This window comes from Epinephelus lanceolatus, chromosome 5, assembly GCF_041903045.1.
Source record: "Epinephelus lanceolatus isolate andai-2023 chromosome 5, ASM4190304v1, whole genome shotgun sequence".
Taxonomy (NCBI): domain Eukaryota; kingdom Metazoa; phylum Chordata; class Actinopteri; order Perciformes; family Serranidae; genus Epinephelus; species Epinephelus lanceolatus.
In genome coordinates this window covers 37,320,242-37,339,528 of record NC_135738.1, presented here as the reverse complement: position 1 = coordinate 37,339,528, position 19,287 = coordinate 37,320,242, and the positions used below count along the sequence as shown (strand labels likewise).

Sequence of the window (19,287 nt, the reverse complement as noted above, 5' to 3'; positions counted from 1 at the left end):
CAAGAGGCCTAATCTATGTTTTCTATATCTGCTCTAAGTAGAACATTTAGATACAGCCTCTAATGTGACTACTGAAAGTGGACAAAACTACAGTTACACTGACCAGCTCTCGTACTTCAAAGGCCCTCGGCGGCATGAGGCTGGGACAGAGATGAAACACCGAAACACACACACACACACACGCAGCAGAGAGAGATGAGAGATATAGGCCTTGTCCAGCAGCTGAGATATAGCACAAGAGCCCTGGGGAATTTCAGGGGATTTCCACAGAGGGAATCGGACACGTTGTCTGATTTACACTAACACTTTGGCTAAACTTATGATAAAAGTTCACAAAAGAAACATTGCTGTATCTGTCTTTATCCATCTCTGCCTCCATCTGTCTTTGTCTCTGTTTTCTGCTCTGCTGCTTTCTCTCGCTCTCTCTTCATAAATACTGCAGTGGCTGTTGGTCCAGAACATTTTGTGTTGTGAGTTATTGTTTTCATATATGTGAGAGTTGTTGACTGTCATCTTACTGATGAAATTTCCTCCCCAAAAAGTATTGTCATCAGTTATTGAGAAACTAAAGGTCATAAGAGTGACATAAATAAAACAGTGCATTTGGGGAAAAAAAGAAGAAGTAGCTAATGTTGGACAAGGAAGGATGAGAAGAAAAAAGAAGAAACAGCATGAGAATGTGAAAGAGAGTGAAAAGTGTAAAAGAAAGTTGAGAGTCTGAAAGAAAACATTCATTTTTATCTGCATTTACTGACTCTTTTTTCACTGAGAGGAGAGCCAAGGAATGCAATGAGGAATCTGGTGAGAGATAAAGAGAGGAAAGTGGATGGTACTGTACTATACTCTGTGTGTGTGTGTGTGTGTGTGTGTGTGTGAGTGTGAGAGAGAGAGCTGATTGTGCAACTGTTTGTATCCACTGGAGTACACAGTCGAGGTTTTTTTTTTTTTTTAATTATCCCCCTTTGTCTTGTCACTCACAAACCTGCTCTCTAAAAATGTTTGAATTTTAAATGAAAAAGCCTGGTTGTAAGCACAGTGGGCAGGATATAGGGGAGAGCGGGGTCGGTGGGGACAGTGCCTTTTTCACAAGTTAGAAAACAACTATGCTGATGCCATTCACCATGCTCATACTCAGCCACACCCTCTTCACTTTAGAACCTCTAAAAGGAGACCTTCTGATTATTCCTCGCATTTTGTTCTGTTTTGAAATCAACAGTGTTTGAAGTAAATTTTTGGCTCTAATTTTTCTTCTACCAAACATAAAAATATTGACAGAAAGGTGATTTTCTGACCTATGAGTTAATGCAAGTGTGAGCTGTCTGAATTTTTGTCGGTGGATAGCTCGGGAGTCCAAAGTGTGTCTGCTCTCCTTGGGACCATAGACTGTATATAAAGATGGATGACATGACAGCTTCCCAAAAGTGAAGCTGTGACATCTTGATCGCCCCCTGGTGGCTGGCTGCAGTATAGGTCATAAAGCCCGCCCTCTCAATGTTAGTGGTTGGGAAATGGGAAAAGTTTGGTTTTAATAAGCTATTCAATGCTATAAAATGAGGATTTTACAACATGACTGACAACTGTGTGAGCCAAATGGGCTTGCATTCAGTGGCGTTGCTTGCAACTGGTTGGATGGGTGCATGGGCGAGAAACTTGATACCGCAAAGAACGCAACTGCACAGACTCTGGCTCAGAATGACGTCACCAGAGTAAGATGGCAGTGGCCGTATCCAGGAAATTTTAGCTTTGCTTCTTTTCAGTGGGGGTAGGTAGAGACGTGTCGTCCATCTGTATATATCATCCATGCTTGGGACCACCCCCAGTGCCGCCTCAGTTGAAAACGCTGCGCTAAAGTGCCCTCTTGAGTAGGAGTGGGGGAAAAAAATCGATTTTTAGATGCATCGAGATTCTGTCTTGAACGATGCGAGCATCGATTTAGAAAACTCATAATCGATTTTAATTTTATATTTATTTTTCAAATTACTGTAACTCCTCAACCATTCACGCTATCGACGTAATTCCAACGGATTCTGAAAGTTGAGAAGCGGAGCTTTCCAGTGATATACATACATTACAGTAGTGATGTCATTACCTGTGGAGGAGGGGAGGGAAGTGGGCACAGCAGGAGGAGAGTGACAGCTGACAAGGAGAGTACAGGTTGGAGTGATTTAGCGGTGTTTTAGCAGAGTTTTGGTGAGTTTTAGTGGAGTTTGGGCGGTGTTTTCTTTGTAAATAATATTTAGTGTTGTAAATAATAGTATTTGTGGTTTTTTGAGAGCTTTTGAGTTTTTTATGCCATGTTTTTGAGTGTTTTTTGACGTGTTTTCGTCGTGTTTTCACCATAGTTCGTAGTTTTGCCATTGTTCGTCTTTTTTACAATAGTTCGTTTTTTTATGTTCATAGATAGTTATAGTCAGTTATAGTTTTGTAAATACTGGAGGAGAAATGTCGAGGAGGTCGACGAGGGACAGGAGAGTTCCCTTTAGATGTGTGGATGAGGAGGATGGACCGGAGGAGACTGGTGGCATGTAGTCATCTCAACCACAGTAAGTAATACAGTTTGTATGCACTGGAGTATTCCCAGCTTTACTACAAAAATGTTTTTCAGTATCTAGTGTAAATTTTCTTATTGGCTTGTTTTAGAATCGAGAATCGTTTTATAATTGAAATCGTTGCCCTCAGAATTGGAATTGAATCGAATCGTGAGGTGCCTAGAGATTCCCACCCCTGCTCTTCAGTGGCAAAAATGAGAGGATGTGCCCTACCAGCTGCCCTCTTGAATGATGAAAACGAGTGGATGTGCCCTTTTGGCTGCCCTCTTGTCCCCATATCATGCAGTAGGTGCCCTTTTTTCCTTTTTGCCCCTGTCCTTCAAACATCCCGAGTCCGTCACTGCTTGGGACGGTAAGGACAGTTTTAAGTATAGTTTCTACCTTAGTAGGACAAAACAAGACAAACGTTTTTCCGAGTTTGATAAGACACACTGTGATTCAAAGCTATTAGCAGATTTGCTGAGCTAAATGAATTGGTCATGTAAACTTCATAAACTTAATATAGGCCGAAATATAAAACCCTTACATATTTTGAATGTGCAGAGTTGAACTATTTAGCCTACCTTTTGTACATAAGCCTACAGACTACATGTACCTTATGATAACCACACTGAGCTGATAGGTGCCACTATAATGAAGATCCAGAAGATGGAAGTTCCCTATCTCAGTAATTTATGAAATATAATCATTTTAAAATGTTTTCTTTTTCCCTAAAGAAATGTATGAACAAGTGCGATCCTAACTACATGGTCTTCAAATTTAGAACCCTACCCTACCCACCGTCCCAATCATCACAGGGAGGAGGAATTTTGGGAAAGTGCACTCAAAATTGTTCCTTTCATGTTTGGCTCTAAAAACTACTGTTTCAGTAGTCTGTGAGCAATGGATGTTTTTTTTTTCATGTCGATACAAAAGTGTCCCAATGGACTCCGCTCTCCCCTACTGTACTGGAGGGAAAAACCTTCTGCTGTGTGTTACAGGGTGATACCTCGGTCAAGGTCAGCTGATGTATAGATTTAGTATTTGCACATATTTCTTTTTCTCTCTCTTTGCTTTCCTTTCTGTATTTCTTTTTTAAGATACTGTGACTTCAGGTCAGGGGCATAAAATTCCAAAAATATAATTTAATCCTCAAAATGATGGAATTACATATAATGACGTCAACAGTGTTTCCTTACTGTCTCTCTGTGTGTGAGGAGGAGTTGACATTTTAGTACTTTGGACAGATTAAACTATGTGACCTGCTTGTGGGTTTTTACGACGGCCATGATATATTACAGAATAATAAATAAATGCCGACTTAATATTAAGAAACTTTTAAAAGAATAAATAAAGACCACAGAGGCAAACTGGTACTGTATCAAAACAGTCACAATACATTTAAACAGAGAGAAACCATCATTTTCAATTATCTCAGTACAAAATGTTTCAATGACATTTGCTGTTTTATGACACAAATATTAATACACATGAAAGAAAGAAAAATTAAAGTATAAACACTTCCTGGATCCATCCAAAGACAAGTCTAAAATATATCAGTTAAGTTACATATTTTCCCCCATGGAAAGAGTTCAGTTCCCATGGTGAAGAAGTATTATTTACATCTTGACCATAATGTCCCGGCCACAGAGCCAGTGTGACCCAAAAGACATATTTTAGAGCTCGCAGTGTCTAAAACACTGCCAGAGTCCAGCAATATTTACACACCGCAAAGACAAAAGACTCAGACAATTTAGCTCTAAGAGCGCTGAGCACTTACAAAAAAATCCAACCCTCACATTACTCAAAAACAAAAAGTTCAGCTTTTAAAATACAACCATAAAGGCATATGTGTTTGCAATGTATATATTATGCTAACCAGACAAAACACCTAAAGCTTACATTGCAAACACTTCAGAGGGTGTTAGATGCAAATTAATCACTTCACTTGATCCTTTAAATCAAACCCAGCATTATTTTACTGTGAAAACTATAAGAGACGGCAAAGAGGACAGCATGTGCATGAGCACAGCAAAATGACACCTCACTCCTTCTAAAGCATTCCAGTGAAAGCAATGTTTGACCACAAAGAGATAATAAATAAACCTCCCAAAGAAGTTCAACATAAAAGATATTTACAGCTGAAAAGGCTTTAAGTTGTCAGGGCATATATGTAGCTGACCGCAACCTTCGACCTCACTGTACACAGGGTGGCAAGAAAATAGTCAGTTACTGGGGATGATTGAAACACTACATTATTGTTATGGAAACATTTTTTGACCAGGGTGTCTCGACGCTCGTTAAAGACACCAGCATTCACGCTGAGCAGTGGGAACCTTCTGTAAAGTAAATGTACTGTAGTGTGAACATTTTCATATTTACATCTAAATTACACAGCATTTCTTGCCTGTGGAAAATGTACTGGTAAACAGAAACTCAAATTAAATGCTACTTTCCATTTTACTGACTGACTGCATGAAATGATCATTGAAAATAAGGAGAGGTTTCTTTTAAGGATAAGTCTGGTGATATTCTGTATTTTAATTATAAGACCAAAACCAACAATGAATTGATCTTACTAGCAAGTATTGTGATGGGATCAATGCCATAGACCTGTGAAACGCTGTTGCACTGGGTGACATGATCTTTCCTTCCAATGAACATGAGCATTATAATTTAATTTAAGTCATACTGCAGCATATACGCAGCTGAATATGCCATGCATTTTGAATGTTATTTTATTTTAATTAATTTTTTTGGTTTTATTTTTGCTTTTGCAGATACAGGCTTCATAAATACCATTCAGAAAGTCAGTCACTGATCTGTCGCTACTCCAGTAACTAGGTGTTAGCAGTGGTTATCAGCCTTGTAAGTTAGAAGGCTCCTGCTGCACCAACTTGTATGGTCAGAATGTCACAATGACCTTATTAAATGGCCGTTTACGTTCCTAAGGATCACAATGGAAATAAGCTCTTGGGCTTTAATGTTTTATATCCTTTTAATATAATTTATTTCAATTTTTCAATTTGAGAAATCAATTCACATAATCTGGAAAAATGTTGTAGTTAAGTTTTGGTTCTGTTTAGGCACAAAAAAACCCCACTTGTTTATGGTTAAGAGAAGATCATGTTTTGATCTTAAACACTGGTGTCTGGGGCTAATAAACGTAGCTGGAAGAGCAGTGATGACTTGCTAGTGAGCAACAGGTGATGTGATTGTTGGTGTTTATCAGACACTAAAACACTGCACAGCAGCTTATACTGATACAAAGAAGGATTTTACAACTTATTTTACATTACCTGCCGGTAAATAGTGGAAATGCAGCGTGCTTGCAAGTACATGATTGGCCAAAACAGCATCTCACCAACTGAAGTTGCACTGAGTTCAAATTTTTTTGCCAGACAAACCTCTGACGTGTCAACAGAGTAGTCCCATTCAGCTGATTGAGGAGGCTGTGGTTTTCGTGCAGTTTTAATGTTGGTTTGAAAACGCCGTAACATATTCTTGGTTTTGGTCTTTTAATGAGCTTTGTTGGCAATAGAATAAATTTAGAATATCACCAGTCTTATCCTTTAAACCTGACAACTTAAGGAATAAAAACACAATTCTGAATGCGTCAAGACTCTTCTGGCTCGGAGGGTAGACTGTGGTGTCTACTTCTTAAAGTCAAACAGATGTACAACTACTATTAACATTTTAAGGAACCCATTAGGACTCTCCTGGTTCCCACATAGGCTAGTTTCTTGGCTGCAAAGAGGGTCACCAGGTCTGGATTAACCGGAGACAGAATATATAAGCAGATGTAAGCCAGATGTTTACATGTTAAACCATGATACAGGCTGAGAGAAGACTCAGATGGCCAGCTGGAGCTTGGTGAGGTTCCTTTGGTGCATGTTGTGGTGTCGCACCAACTCATCGCTCCGGGCGAACTTCTTCTGACAGTTGGGCCACCGGCAGTTGAATGGCTTCTCGCCTGAGAGAGAGGTGGGATGGATGGACAGGTTGGGAGAGACAGAGGGTGGATTGAAGAAGATGTGGAGAGGATGGTAATGACAAGAGGTGGAGGAGAGGAAGGATTTAGAAAGGATGCAAGCCGGATGGAATAACAATGAAATCAAGTGAAAAGAAAGAAGAAAACGAGAGAAATATTAGAATATTATGCTGATCACAGTCTGAATGGGAAGATTAAATGGACTTTATGTAGTACTGTAAATAACTGCACAAGTCAAGTAAGGATAAATACATGCTGACATTCCTAAATATGTTGTTACATTACATTACGTTACTTTATATGAACATTGAATGGATGAAGAAGAAATGGAAAAATAAAAGTTTACGCACTTGTTTTACCTGTATGAGTCCGGGTGTGTGTCTTAAGGTGGTCAGACCGAGAGAACTTTCTCTGACACGTCTCGCATTCGAAGGGTTTAACTCCTAAAGACATGTACAATATGCATGCACACACACACACACACACACACACACACAGCATACAAACAAGCCCAAGTTCACACGCACAGACACACACATACAGAAAACACATGTTCAACATCACGCACACGCACACACACACACACACACACAGAGGGAGATAGAAAAATACAGTAGAGCAGAGGTTTGCAGGGAAGCCATTCCAAAGTTTGACCAGCCTTTAGCAACTTTAGCGTTCAGTGTACACAAAATGCAAACTGTGCATATCCAAAGACTGCATTGTCCACAAAATGGCTGTCATGCAAACAGCAGAGGAGAGCAAGTGGAGAGAGCAAATACAACCAACTGAAAGGAAAAACAACATAAAGACAGAGACAGATTGAGTAAAACAGATCAAACCTGTGTGTCTCCTCTGGTGTCTTTTCAGCTGGTCAGAGCGAGAAAACCTGCGGCCACAGTCTGCGAACTCACACTGGTAGGGTTTCTCCCCTGTACAAAGATGAGAGAGAAGACAGTGAAATACAGTTAAATTTTAAATTATTTGATCACTTTTTTTTATCCCCTTGGACGTCAAAGATTACACACACACCCAAAGCAAAAATTTGGTTTAAATGTCTCCTTGTTAAATTTTGTTGACAATAACACGTCTGCTGTTCTCCTTGTGGCTGTTCATGTACAATAGCAATATATGTAGAGCTGAAACAATTAGGCGATTAATTGATAAGCTAATTGACAGAAACTTAAAGCTACAGTAGGTAACTTTTATAAAATAACTTTCTCATATTTGCTGAAACTCTATATCCTGACAGTAGTACATGAGACATATAATCTGGTTTCTCTGGCTTCTCCTAGTGCTCCTAATGGCTTTGCAAGAATGGAAACAACCAATCAGAGCCAGGTGGGGTCTCTAACACAGTGTAAATCACTGCTAGTGCATTCGCTGCATTGCAGTGTGCACGGTTAAGACAAGTAAACAGAAGAGGGCTGTGCAGTGAGTGCACAAGCAGTGATAGACATCGTGTTAAGCCCCGTTTTCACCAAGCAGTACGATACGGTACAGTTCAGTACACCTTTTTTCCGTTTCCACTATGAAAAGTTGTGGATGATACCAAAAGAACTGTTCCTAACTGTCTCCATTTTTGGTCACTTATTCTGTTGGAGTACCTAGCACACAGGTCTGGTACTAAAAGGTGGAGCTGTGAACACTGCAGTCTGTTGATTGGTCAGTAGTGAACAGTTACTCTTGTTCAGGGCTGAGTTGTGGCTGGTTTTGAAGCTTAGGTAACCTTTATTCATACCATGGTAAGTCTTAGTAAACTATAACTATAAAATGAGAGGATGTTTTGCTGCCTTTCGCAGCAGCTGTAGTCTGAGAAAGAAGTAACTTAATTCACTGGGCTGACTAAGTTCAGGTGAAGTGTATTCTTGCAAATGCCTTTAGAAGCACTGGGAGGAGCCAAAGTAACTCAATTTTTTCAACGATTATCCGTCTGATGTACTACTGTCAGATTACAGACAGTTTCAACAAGTATGACAAAAAGTTGTTCTATAAAAGTTGAGAGAAACTGTAGCTTTAAATTGCAACAATTCTGAATTATTTTATTAAATCTTTTCATTTGCTGGTTTTCTCAGAATTCTGTGTTACCTGAATGTCTTCAAGTTGTGGTCCGACCAAGTGTTAGCTAACTCCTGTTAGGTAGAGCCTGGGAGGAAATACTTAGCTCTTCACAGAGCTGTGAAACTGCTGCTGCTAACAGTTGCTCTTAATTTTGACAGTTGACCAATAAATCATGCTCACGATCCAGTAAGTATTTTCTGGCAATAGCAGATAAGAAAACTGGGGCCAGTGGAAATATCACTTTCAAGCTTTTTAAGAAGGCAAACAGAAAACCTTAGTGTGAAGATCACGTTGACAGTAAGGGTGCCTTTGGGAGGTGTGTTTGGAACCACTGGCACAAACAATACAGCTGTCAGCAGTTATGTAACAGGCTTAGTGAAATATCACAGCACATTTTCTGTTGGTTTCACCTGTGTGTTTGCGACTGTGCATCTGCAGATGAGACAGCTTGAAGTAACGTTTGTTGCATCCTGGGTAGGCGCACATGAACGGACGCTTCTCACTGCTCTCTGACCGCACTATGGCTGGAGCAATGCTGGGCACCCGCCGCACATCCTGCACTCACACAAACACACACAGACACACACACACACACACACACACATATAATTTAAATCCAAACCACTCGAGGCAAAATAAAAAAATAAAAAAAAACTCTCCCTGGACATTAATAATTGAACCGGTAAAATGTAATTTAGAAAACAGGCAATTAAATCTGTCCTGTGTGTAAATAAGTGCATGTGATGTGTCTGGCTCATGGGGATCATTATAATAAAATGCTCATATATTCATTAGATGGGAATTAGCAGTAAAGTGACCCCAGACTGACTGCAGCCCAAAGGGAGCTGTTAGTCACGCCTTTTAAACAGACCCACTTCCACAGCGCCCCATGACAGCCCTGCTGCTCACTGCTCACCCTGCAGGAGAAGAATTACAACAAGTAACACATGGTTGTAGAGACAAAACCAAAATTTTCTATCTATATAGTAAAAGCAGGTGTGAAAATATAAACCTGCATGTACTATATAGATAGAAAATTTTGGCAAAATAAGAGCAGAGGTTGACTGCGTCTATGTATTGTTTTTATTCACAACAGCAGCTTCTAGCTGCTCTAGCTAACGGGTGCTAACTGCCTAAATTTGGTAGCAGTTGTTGAGCTTGTGGGCAGCACGGTGGTGTAGTGGTTAGCACTGTCGCCTCACAGCAAGAGGGTTTAATCCCAGGAGAGAGCCCTTCTGTGCGGAGTTTGCATGTTCTCCCCGTGTCAGCGTGGGTTTTCTCCGGGTACTCCGGCTTCCTCCCACAGTCCAAAGACATGCAGGTTAATTGGTGACTCTAAATTACCCGCAGGTGTGAATGTGAGCGTGAATGGTTGTCTGTCTCAACATAATAGCAATAGATTGGCGACATGTCCAGGGTGTACCCTGCCTCTTGCCCAATGTCAGCTGGGATAGGCTCCAGCCCCTCCATGACCCTCAAGAGGATAAGTGGTCCTCATGGATGGATGTTGAACTTGCCTAAAGCTGGGGTAGGCAGTTTCATTTTGGCATCATTGGGCAAAAATCCCATAATAAACTTTAAGCATATTGTAATTCAAGTGGACTGACAGAAAACTCCTCTTGGCTCTATTTTCAGGATTTAGAAAATCTAGCCCATGATGGGAGACTTCCAACTTCAGGCCAATCACAAGTCATTTCAGAGAGAGGCTGTTCCTATTGGCTAGTCTGTGCATGCATGTGCGCACCTTCCTGGTTCAATGGCAAATAATCCTGCAGACAAAAATATTATTCCAACATTGGCAACAGCTGCTTACACTGCAAAGCAACCTAAAAAGTCTGTCTATAAGACAGTCTGACAATAAATGAAACAAAACAACTGTGTCAATATTGGCAAAGCGTTTCAGAAATGGAGAGAAATAGTTTAGCCTTACAGTAGTAGTAGTTAACATTAATTAGACCCTTGAATCATAGTGTGTCCTCTGCCTGACTCCTCACCATTGCAGACCACCTCGCTGGAGGAGAGCAAGAAGCAGCTCCAGAGGACAACCCCCAGTCAGCGGCTGCAGCACCCTGTATCCAACCACTGCCAGGGGACCAGACAGCTCCAACTCCTTGCCAAATCAACAGTCTTTCTGTTGCTGCTGTGACACAGGTTATACCTGGCACTGCTGCTGGCCACCAGCCAGCTGTGACTTCAGGCACTGGAGGTTTTCATATACAGACCCCTACAGTCACTGATTGAAGGTCTGTCTCCTCCTGGCGAAGTAGCCTACAGCGGAGGGAAGTGAGGCGGAGGGACCGTGGGGTCTCATTTGTGGTTTGATAAACAGAGAGACAGAGAGCAGGGCAAGAACGGGCTGAGTGAATGCATTGCAACTCTAATGAAATAAGATTAAATAAATCAATTTATGGGAAACAATGGGTTAATGTTTGAAGCTTGTGCAGGTGCCCTTGGTTGTCTGATGGGAGGGGCTTAAGACAGAAGGGAGATTTCTGCCTAGCACAGCTGTCAGAGAGGCTGGGGGCATGTGATTGGCTGAAAGGTGTTGGGGTGGTGATAGCCACTGTCACGAAGAGAAATTGGTAACATCTCCATTGTTAAATAAAAATAAACAATTAAAAAGAAATTGAGAGGGGGCATTTTGCAATATTTTTTTTCCTAAATGAAAGTGAAAATTCTCATGAAAATAACAATGATGGAATGTAAAGCATGTCAAAATAATGTGTTGAGTTTAATATTATGTTGAATTATTTCACGAATTGTTGGTTCTTCTTCATAATTTATTCATGGGATTATTTGTTTCACAGTTACTTAGTTATTTGTTTATTATCGAACACGTTGGGGCTCCATACTAAAATAACTGACAACTAACGCAGCATTTCTTACTACAGTAATCAGGATTACAGTCTGGTGTTGCTAGTCACAGATCAGCAAAGCTGCCTGATTGATAGAGTGATAGAATTAACCATGATTCAGTAATTTGCTACGTGATTCTTGATCATAGTACTTAGTTTTTAACAAGCTGTGTAATATTTGTTGCTCGTCATAAACCCGTATTAATGAAGAATGAAATTCCATGGCTGTCATCTGTATTTCCTTTGGCAGTGACTGAGAATTAGTGTAATCCCTGTAATAAAAATTACCGAGCAAAGCATCACTTTGCTACCCGATCTGTTATCTTGTGTTTTAGCAGCTCCTAAATTATACTTTAAAAGGCATGAGAGTGAGAGTTGGTTTATTCTTTTGCACTGAGCCAGACCTCTTATGTGTGTGTTGTACAATCCATTTCTATGAACAGAAGAAAAAAAAAGAGCAAAGGAAGAAAAGGAGCATGGTGAATGATGAAACAGGCCCCAAAAGGAAAGAAAGAAAGAAAGAAATATTTTAAAAAGTCCTGCTGTGGACTAAGAGCAGGTCTGGAGAATCTCTGCTCCCCGTCCTTTAGAGCTGCTGACAGACAATAATTAAAATCTAATGATTTATTAACATGCTGATCCTCGTATGGAAACTGTATCTTTACACAGTGTAACTGTGTGTGTGTGTGTGTGTGTGTGTGTGTGTGTGTGTGTGCACAGGCACGTGTGTCTGTTTCACCACTGCTAATGGATTTGTGGAAAAAGATTCCTCTTGGCCTTTAGAGCAGCCTTTAAAAATCTCTGTGTATGTGTGGACACAACATGTTTGTGTGTGCGCGCACGTGAAGGCATTCGTGTGTGTGTGTGTGTTTGTAAATCTCTCCTCTGCTACATATCAGTATTTCCTCTTCACATAGCCTGGTCATTGCATCAGGCTCTCCACTGCTCATCTCCTTCAGTCCACTCGTTTAAAAATGTTAAAATTATGCTCTTTCTTTTGTGTCACTGACGTGTTTTTGTGTCTGTAGGGTTTTCAGTGTGTCTTTTTTATGCAGGGTAACCGTTACAGAGTGTGTAAAAGTAATGTGTGTATAAAAAACATGTACAATAAAGACAGAGGAGCTGTTGGACCTCACTATGTCCTCTTGATAATAAATAAAGTAGTAACATGTGGAGAGATGCAGTATGAGACTTACCTGTATTCCCCTGAAGACTCCATGTGTGTGTATGCGGTACTGTGTGCTGCAGCTGTACAACATGGGGGTGCTGGGGTCGCTGTCGTAGCCTGCTGTATGGCTGGCAACACAGAAAGTGAGAGGAGTGATGAAAAATAAAATTAAATCAACAGTCAATTTATGTAAAAGTCAGAAAATTGACTTCAGTTAAACACTTTTACACAGTTGACCAGCTGTCTCAGATACAGCTGCGCAGCAACTCTAGCTATCCAAGTGTAGACAGCTGAAACATTTTCAGCTCCAACATATCAGAATTGCAAATCCTGTGCCACTAAATTATTTTCCAATCACAAAAAGTCACAGGTAAAAAGACGGTTTGTGCATAGACAGCTGCCACATACAGTAGGATGAACATAAAGCAGCGAGACATCATGTAACAAGATGCAAGAACATGATTCAATGCTATAAATCCATACAGTGTAACACAGTGGCAGATATATAGAGCATAAAATTCTGTTTGACTGCAGGTAGCGCCATTAAAGTATCATTATTCAAACATGTTCACCTCATCATATACAGCCTGTAATGCAAAACACAGACCAATCATGTGTAGTTGGGGGGGTTGTGTAAAACATCTGGTCTTAGATGTTCAACTTTGACCTTTGGCACAATGAGCCCAGATACAAAATCAGCTGGCCCATGTAAAGGAAGAGGTGTTTATATTTAAACAGAACTGATATCAGAGAAACTGACCGCATGAAACCATGCAGGCTGTTCTCACAAACTGTTCATAGGTTTTCATATGTAAAGTAACATGCCCAAATTCATACACATCCCACGGATTTTCGAAAGGCTGAGATCACGTGAGCAAGTTCCAGGCGGTTGTGTAAGGGGGCAGGTAGGGGTGGTTGATGGGTCACAAAACGTGTACCTTGTGCCAGGACTTTTCCCTGGAGACGTGTGTTTGGAACCGAGTGAATTTTGAGTTATTTTAAGGTACGTCCTCGTCATGTTTCCTAAACCTACCCACAGCAACTTTACTTGCCTTGACCTAACCTCTGTAACTTTACGTCAATTACGTAATAGTGCATCAAGGATGTAACATCATTCGTTAGGACGTCGTTTGTAGGATATCATAGGAACCGTTCTATGTGAATGAAGCATGTAGCCTAGGATGAATGCAGAACTCTACAGTAGGCTACTTTGTGCGGTTCTATGCAGTATTTATTCAGATTATATTTTTAGCCTTGCGAGCAGCATGGTTTTAGGGATAGCATGTCAGTCAGCCAGTCCACCGCTTTGGTCCAGATCAAAATGTCTCAACAACTATTGCATTGATTAGTTGCTATAAAAATTGGTACACACATTCAGGTTCCCCTGAAGATGCATCGTAACAACTTTGATGACCCGTCAATTTTTCATCAAACACTGATCGTCAGGTCAAACTTTGAATTTGTCTAATACTTTCAATAATGACAAAATAACTACAAAAATAATAAAAGTCATATCAGCCTTAACTTTGTTTTGTGTCCAATGCCAATTAGCAAATGTTAGCATGCTAACATTTGCTAATTGATCTAACTTAGAGGTTATTAAAGGGAAATTTCGGTTTATTTCAACCTGTCTCCTATCGTCCTAAATTTGTTTCAAGTGACTAGTGACATAAAAATAATAGTTAGCATTTTAGCCGTTAGCCTAGATACAGCCAGGGCGCATAGTAGTGTCAGACCTGTTAAAACGTAAGTGAACGGGCAACCTTCAAGTGCAAAGTTAGTCCACTAAACAAGCTTTTTTTCCACAAAGACCGCCTCATATCATTAGGATAAATGTCAGAGAACATAGAGAAAACGACATGTAAACGTGTTGTCTTACCTTACCAGTGTGCTGCCATGTTTGTTTATCCCTCTAGCTCTGCTTTCCAAAGCGCGGCCGAAATATTGCGAGAACAAGCAGCGATCTCATACCAGGCCTGAAATCTTGCGAGCTCTAGATAAAGCCAAGCTGGATACTACTCCAGATGGAGGTGTCTCGTCCTCGGTCACATCCAGACCTTGAAAATAAGGCTGCAACCGGTCCCATTCCTTGCAACAGAGGCATTCCTCTTCTGTGTGCATTGGGGCACAGCATCCACAGGTACACCACCAATCTCCAGAGCTACGCAGCCTTGCAGCAGCCATTCGTCCTCTACCTGTTGCGCCTCTCTCTCTCTCCTCCTCCGTTCTTCAATTTCACGAAGCTCTTCGTCAGTGTATTCTGGCTCAAATAAATAAGGGCGGCCATCAAACTCTGCAAAATCAAATTCCTCCTCCACAAAGTCGAAGTCTGGCAAAAAGTCAGCCATTATTCTATAAATCTTTCATAAAATAAATGAATGAACCTTTCAGGCTACTGTCCGGTTCTGCCTTCCAGCTGTTGCTGCTTGTTCTCGCGAGATTTCAGGCACGGTATGAGATCACTGCTTGTTCTCGCAATATTTCGGCCGTGCTTTGGAAAGCAGAGCTAAATGGTAAACAAACATGGCACCACACCGGTAAGGTAAGACAACACGCTTATGTGTCGTCTTCTCTATGTTCTCTGACATTCATCCTAACGATATGAGGCGGTCTTTGTGGAAAAAAAGCTTGTTTAGTGGACTAACTTTGCACTTGAAGTATGCCCATTCACTTACGTTTTAACAGGTCTGACGCTACTATGCGCCCCGGCTGTATCTAGGCTAACGGCTAACATGCTAACTATTATTTTTATGTCACTAGTCACTTGAAACAAATTTAGGACGATAGGAGACAAGTTGAAATAAACCGAAATTTCCCTTTAAGGTCATTAATCTAACTTGGTGGACATAATAAACACTATACCTGCTGTTAGTTTGTCACTGTGTGCATGATAGCATGCTAGCAAAGCCTGAAAGAGTTTTGATTTGGCCGCATCTATTTCATTTTCTGAATTTGAAGCTTTATCATTACTGCTACCTATGACTTTTGTTTTTTTTTTTAAGCAATGAATCTACTTAAAAATATCCATCACAATTTCCCAGAGTCCACGCTGATATTTTCAATGCAAGCCCCCAGGAACAGCACCAGGCTTTGAACTAAATCCAAACAGTTTAGCCCATTAACCCATTTATCCCTATTCAGTTAGGGCTAAACCGAAAGTTAGTGGCTTGGCATTGGGAAGTCTTTAGTGTGCCTGCTTCCTGGGGGTACACCATGAGGAAGATGCGGGTCATTTTGTACCTGGGAAGTCAAACTATTTTTGGCTTCATGCGCCACTGAGTAACTTTTATAGAAATGAACAGAGCCCCATCTCCTACACTGTATAGTCCTATACATACATCCATGATTGAAAGATATTAAATTTACAATTATATAAAACAGAGAAAAGCAGTAAAAACTCATCTTTGAGAAGCTGAAACCAGGGAATATTTGTCATTTAGATTTGAAAATTAATAATTGATTAATCTAATTCATCTGAACTTTAGAATAGCTTATTAAATAATTATCAAATTTGTTTCGACAAAAACAATAGTTGCCTGTTATTCAGATAATTGATCAATTAGACTTGACATTTCATCATTTACAGAAACGCTTACAGTAATGACACAAACAGCTTTAATACTTCAAGAGCAGAACAAAACCTGCTCTGTGTGACACAGCTGCTGGTGTTGCCTCTCGTATCTTCTAATGATAACATACAGAGAAAGAGAAAGCTCTTGTCTATGAAATGTGTCATATTTCAGTCTGTCTAACCAAACGAGGAGGATGGGAGTTTGCATCCTGTGCTGCTGCTGCAGTGGGAACGTTCAGTATATGGCCCAGTGGACATAAGGTGCTCTTTGTCTGCCTCGCCATTTCCAAGGACAGGAGGAGAGGCATCGAGACTACGTCAGCGGTCGACACGGTGTTAATCAAAGTAAATGCTCCTTTATTTATGGTCATTATTTACATTTTTTGGCATTTCAGTTGGTAGTTGCAGGTAATGTACACGTTGGGGCACCTTAGTCATGGATCTCTGACTCTCGACTGAAACACCTTTAACTCCAACTTCATTAATTTGATTAGTGAAGGTGGGAGGTGGCGGTGCTGAGGAGTTAACCCTCATCTAACCTGCTGTATTAACTAAGAAAAAGTTTCAAAAATTAATGTGAGTGTGGCCCAGCAGCAAAGTCCACACTGCTACAATAAAGCTATCAGGAAAGTAACGCAGGAAGAGAATCTATGAATCTAATGAATAAGAATATAATATGATATCTATCTTACCCATAACTCACTGTGTGGGACAAATACAGAGTTACAAGAACAAAAGTATTTGTTGAAAACATATGAAACATGTAGTCTCAGGCTTTACTGTGCACAGATACTCCTCTTCAGCAGGTGACGTGTGGTTCAGTGTTTCAGTATTTCGCGTGAACATTGGGAACGGGCCTATCTGCTCTTCCTCTCTGAGCTCAACTCCCCTACACTTCCTCTTCCTCTTCCTCATTGCCTGCCCCTCGCCCCGTCCTTCTTTATCTCCCTGTCCTCTACTGACTCCCTTCTCTTTCTCTTCCTCCTCATCCTTACTACTCCCTCACACCTCCCCTCCCTTCTCCTGCTCCCCCTCGCTGACACTGAGCACAAAGAGTCACAGAGAGAGACACAGTCATTTCTGAGCAAGGCCACTAAAACACAATGATATAACCCTCTTCTGAGACCTGTCAGCCAAAGAAAACACAATGGTCTCTCCTGTCACTCATTTAAAAATAGTCCTCAAGACCAATCAGGCTCTGATACCTGATTTAATGAACCTCACACACCACTTGTACACAAGCACACACTCACTTCTTCACAGACATTCCTTCTTGCTACCACCCCTTTGTGCACATATACGTCTCTTTCAGTCACATACGCACACACAAACTCATTCATCTGTTAACTATGATGAATGCCTGTTGGCTCAGGGTAGAAAGGTATTTGTGAGCCGACACAGACGCTGACCAGCGTGCAGCTATGCAGGTCATCATGACATAAAGTACAGTGCATACTGCTGAATGTTTTTAACTCTGTGTGAACAGGAGATGCTGACGCTACAGTGAAACCATGGATATGTTACATTTGTACGTTTCATGTACGATTCATCAAGGTTTCTAAGGTGACGTAGTATATGAGTTGACTTAGTCATCGGGAGGTGGAGGGGATGGTTGGCATGTCAGCTACTGAGATGCCAGCAAAGCTGCAGACAACAGTTTGACACCAACAAACAACAATAGTGGTTGTTTTTTAGCAAGTCATTGCTGTATTTCCAATGGCTTTTTAGGCACCAAACACGGGTGTTTTTTTTAGCAACCCATCCCTGTGTTTCCACCAGGCATAGTGCCACGAAAAAGTGGTCGTTTTTTACTGAGATATTGCTGCATTTCCTACAGAGATGGTGTCATGAAAAGCGGTTGTTTTTTATCTAGACATCGCTGCGTTTCTTGCCAAGATCGTGACCTAAAGCAGGTATTTTAAACCAAAACATTTTCCCAACCCTAAAGTGTTTTTGTGCCTAAGCCTAACTGCACGTTAACCACAGGATCATTGAAACGTAAAGGAACTAAATCCGCTGCTTAATAACATACAAATGTAACACATCCATGGTTTGTAGAAATGCTCAATGCCAACATTTATTTTGGTGATTTGGTGAATTGCAAACCAGATTTGCTGAATTTGGTGTAGGGTTTCATGGTCCCCAGAAGATCATTTGATCTTTTGTGTAACACCACTGACAATTACATGTCAAAAACATGTCCCTCTAAATGACACCTTGGTTCATGACAGATTATCTTAAAACAAAGTGGCTGTAGTATCCTGGTTGCCTAGTAGTTAAGATGAATTCATTACACTATAATCACTGTTTTATTCACTCAGGTTGAGGCATCACACTACAGAAGCACATTGAATCGGATAAAAAAAAAATTAGACACCTTATCTCGTAATTACGAGATCAGGAAAGGTGCCACACTGGCCACTGCTTCACTCACAACCACACTGCACATCCACGAAGGGGGGTCGGAGCTACTGTAACCAGCTGCCACTCGGGCGGTGCCATCTTGTCTATATCCCATATCTATATTATACTGTGTATATATTGTAGTCGTGTGTGTGTGTACAGTAATTCAATTTATTGCCTTACTTTTACTAAGGCTTTTATATATATATATATATATATATATATACATAGCCTATATTTATATATCTACATATACTATATACACATTTTATATTTTTTAATCTTTAATTTTCTAGCTACATTGTCACCCTCCCTTTTCTGTCTGTGCTTTGAGCTGCTATGACATGTGAATTTCCCAAGTGTGGGATTAATAAAGTTTTTATTGTATCTTATCTTATATCTTATCTTATTTTATGAAGAGGTAAATTCATGTCTATGGGTAAATCAACAACTCGGTTTCTTTACAACTAGACTGTTCCGTTGCCCTAGCTGTACTCCTAGGATTTTTAGCATGTGCCGCACAGCTCTCTGAGTCACTACCAAACCAGCTTGGATGCATTTCCATGAAGTATCCCATGCTGGTTCAACTGCTCCTGCAGAAAGAGAGCGAAATCCAGCACATCACTAGGGAGAAGGTAGTAATAGCAGATTAACTGCGATAGCTCCATCACTGCCCACTGATTAGCGAGGATTTACAGGCGACAAGAACTTTT

The 19,287-nt window shown here is 40.6% G+C and overlaps 1 protein-coding gene across 4 annotated transcripts in view; it reads right to left on the bottom strand.

The window, feature by feature from the left end:
* Nucleotides 1-3,902: 3,902 nt before the first annotated feature.
* wt1a (WT1 transcription factor a) overlaps nucleotides 3,903-19,287 on the bottom strand; it is a 31,598-nt gene continuing 16,213 nt past the window's right edge. For 2 of the 4 annotated variants that reach the window (XM_033635988.2, XM_033635991.2), the window contains 5 exons: nucleotides 12,629-12,728; nucleotides 8,988-9,132; nucleotides 7,359-7,448; nucleotides 6,879-6,962; nucleotides 3,903-6,501 (listed from right to left, as the gene is read on the bottom strand). In XM_033635988.2, coding sequence (XP_033491879.1) covers nucleotides 6,380-6,501; nucleotides 6,879-6,962; nucleotides 7,359-7,448; nucleotides 8,988-9,132; nucleotides 12,629-12,728 — 541 coding nt within the window. In that variant the 3' untranslated portion in view covers nucleotides 3,903-6,379. Of the gene's footprint in view, nucleotides 6,502-6,869; nucleotides 6,963-7,358; nucleotides 7,449-8,987; nucleotides 9,133-12,628; nucleotides 12,729-19,287 lie in introns of all 4 variants that reach the window. The other 2 variants (XM_033635987.2, XM_033635990.2) reach the window with 1 other exon arrangement.